General features: G+C 45.6%; 1 protein-coding gene across 1 annotated transcript; it reads right to left on the bottom strand.

Annotated features, from left to right (window-relative positions):
- Positions 1-480: 480 nt before the first annotated feature.
- LOC147987242 (uncharacterized) lies at positions 481-1,218 on the bottom strand. Its single transcript, XM_087542322.1, has 2 exons — positions 1,200-1,218; positions 481-1,106 (listed from the first exon to the last, which is right to left on the bottom strand). Exons 1-2 carry the CDS (start codon positions 1,216-1,218, stop codon positions 481-483), a joined length of 645 nt encoding a protein of 214 aa, XP_087398448.1.
- Positions 1,219-2,131: the final 913 nt, after the last annotated feature.

The raw sequence follows: 2,131 nt of genomic DNA, 5'->3' as shown, positions 1-2,131 counted from the left end.
AACATAGGTCGTATTTGAACCAAAGAGAACATAGCTGTCGATACCCACTTGATCGGCATCACCACATCCACTGGGGGTTAACAGATCGTATCCGAATCTTAGCTCAACCCCTTTGGAACGGTTCACTGATCGTATTCGAATCAGAGACCCTTGAATTTTGTTCATCATATTTTACAAGTGTCAACATTGCATATCTTGTGACCTTCTTGAAAATACAATACATTATAATCTTCCAGGGTTAATATTGGTTACATCAGGTTGTTAAGTACTAGGTGAACTTGTATGTGCCAATTTTCAGGAGTTAAACTTACCCTCGGGGGTTGGTTTATATAAGCCGGAAAGGCAGCTGTAATCATCACAGGGCAATGCAAGGTATTTTTGCAAAAGACATAACAGATTCATACAAGCTACAAAGAGAATAGTGGCGGCGGCTTATGCAACTATCAAGGGCCATAAGCATGCACAAAGGCATAGCAAAACTCAAGCCTCCGGGTTATCCTTCTCCCTCTCTTCGCCGGCTGTGTTGTCCTGGAAGGATGATGAGGCCCAGTCAATGCCACTCAAGGCTTCAAACTCAGCTTCATCATCTATTAAACCGGTTGGGTCGACTTCAGGAGCAAAGGTGTGCTTACGGGTTGGAGGGATCAAGCTGACATCGTCATAATGCGGCGTGGGGATTCTCCGATTCTCCTTGTCATAACCCGGCTGACACTTGGTGAGGTCAGTATCGTTCCCAATAAGCGTAGCCACCGGACGTATATCCTTCACGCAGGCGGTGAAGTCCTTATCATTAAACACGGTGCTGTCTTCCTTTAAACTTGGATACCCAAGAGCAATATCAGCGGGGTCTAGTTCTGGAAGCCACACCTTGGCCCGGCTCAATGCGTCTATAGCCCCGGCTCTTGCAGATGCTCGTCTTAACTCTTGGATTCGCTGAGGTAGCACAGCAAGCCGCTTCAGCACATCTTGCAGGAGATAGGGAACATCATTTGATAAAGCCACAATGGCCAGAGCACGTTGTGACCCGGTGTAGAGTTGTTCCACCAGAGTATAAACCGCCTTCAGCTTGATCACCATGTTCTGCTTGAGATTTGTGCTCCTGGGGCCTGCGTTATTAAGCATAAGGTGAGACAGAGGAGACAACTGAAATGGTCATTCAAGGAGTTTTGCAGTGTTTAAGGTTTGAGTAAGTCACTCACCAAAGATTGCTGAGACCATTCGAGATATCTGGCGCTTTAAGTCGGACAGTTCGGCCGTAGCTTCCGCAAGTGATGCCTCTGCTGTCTCGGCCCGGGTCGCTAGTGCGGCCTTTTCATCAGCCCAAATTTTCTTCTCCGATTCAAAATTTTGCTTCAGCTTCTCTTGTTCGGAGACGCTGAATTGAACTTTGGAGTTGGCTTTTTCAATTTCACTTTCTTGGGCTGCCAGGCGATTCTTCAAGTCAGCAATGTCCGATTCAAATTTACTTATGGTGGTCTGCATTGCGCCGGATAGCAGTCAAAATTACGGTAAGTAATATTAAGTCCCAAGCGCTTTGCAAGCAAAGATACTTGACACTTGGGGGCTAATGTACCGAAGTTTTCTAAATTATTAAGCCGGTCCTGGATATTAAGTCCCAAATACCTTGCAAGCAAAGATTTTTGGCACTTGGGGGCTAATGTATATCGCAAGTTAAAGGTATTGTGTTACATCCGGTTCAAATATTTTTCTTTAAGCCGGGTAGGCAGCTCTAACAATTTTTCTAAGTCTACAGCATATTTATTCATAAGCAATAGACTTGGGGGCTGGTACAGTAAGTATGATTGAAAGTAAGCTAGCATAAGTCATACCTCAGATTTTTGCTGTATCTGCTTCACCATGTCAATTTCCAGGTCACGGCTGCTTTGTACTTGATTGATATAGCCAGAGACGATCTCTCCAATACTCAAATGAGTATAGTCAGTGACGTCCAGCTTGGCCTTTCGGCGTTCTACCAATTCCTCTTTAGAACACTTGGCAAGTACAGATGGCTGTGCCGGCTCAACAAACTGAGTCTTGAGAATCTCAACTTCCTGATCATTTGCCTTGGCGGGGCTAGGAGCCTCCGGGTTACCAGAATTGTTGAAGGTTTGCTCAGCAGGCGGGTCAGAGG

This window comes from Triticum urartu, chromosome 2A (genome assembly GCF_056163025.1).
Source record: "Triticum urartu cultivar PI428250 chromosome 2A, HENAU_Tu73, whole genome shotgun sequence".
Lineage (NCBI taxonomy): Eukaryota > Viridiplantae > Streptophyta > Magnoliopsida > Poales > Poaceae > Triticum > Triticum urartu.
This window is presented reverse-complemented; position numbering and strand designations above follow the sequence as displayed.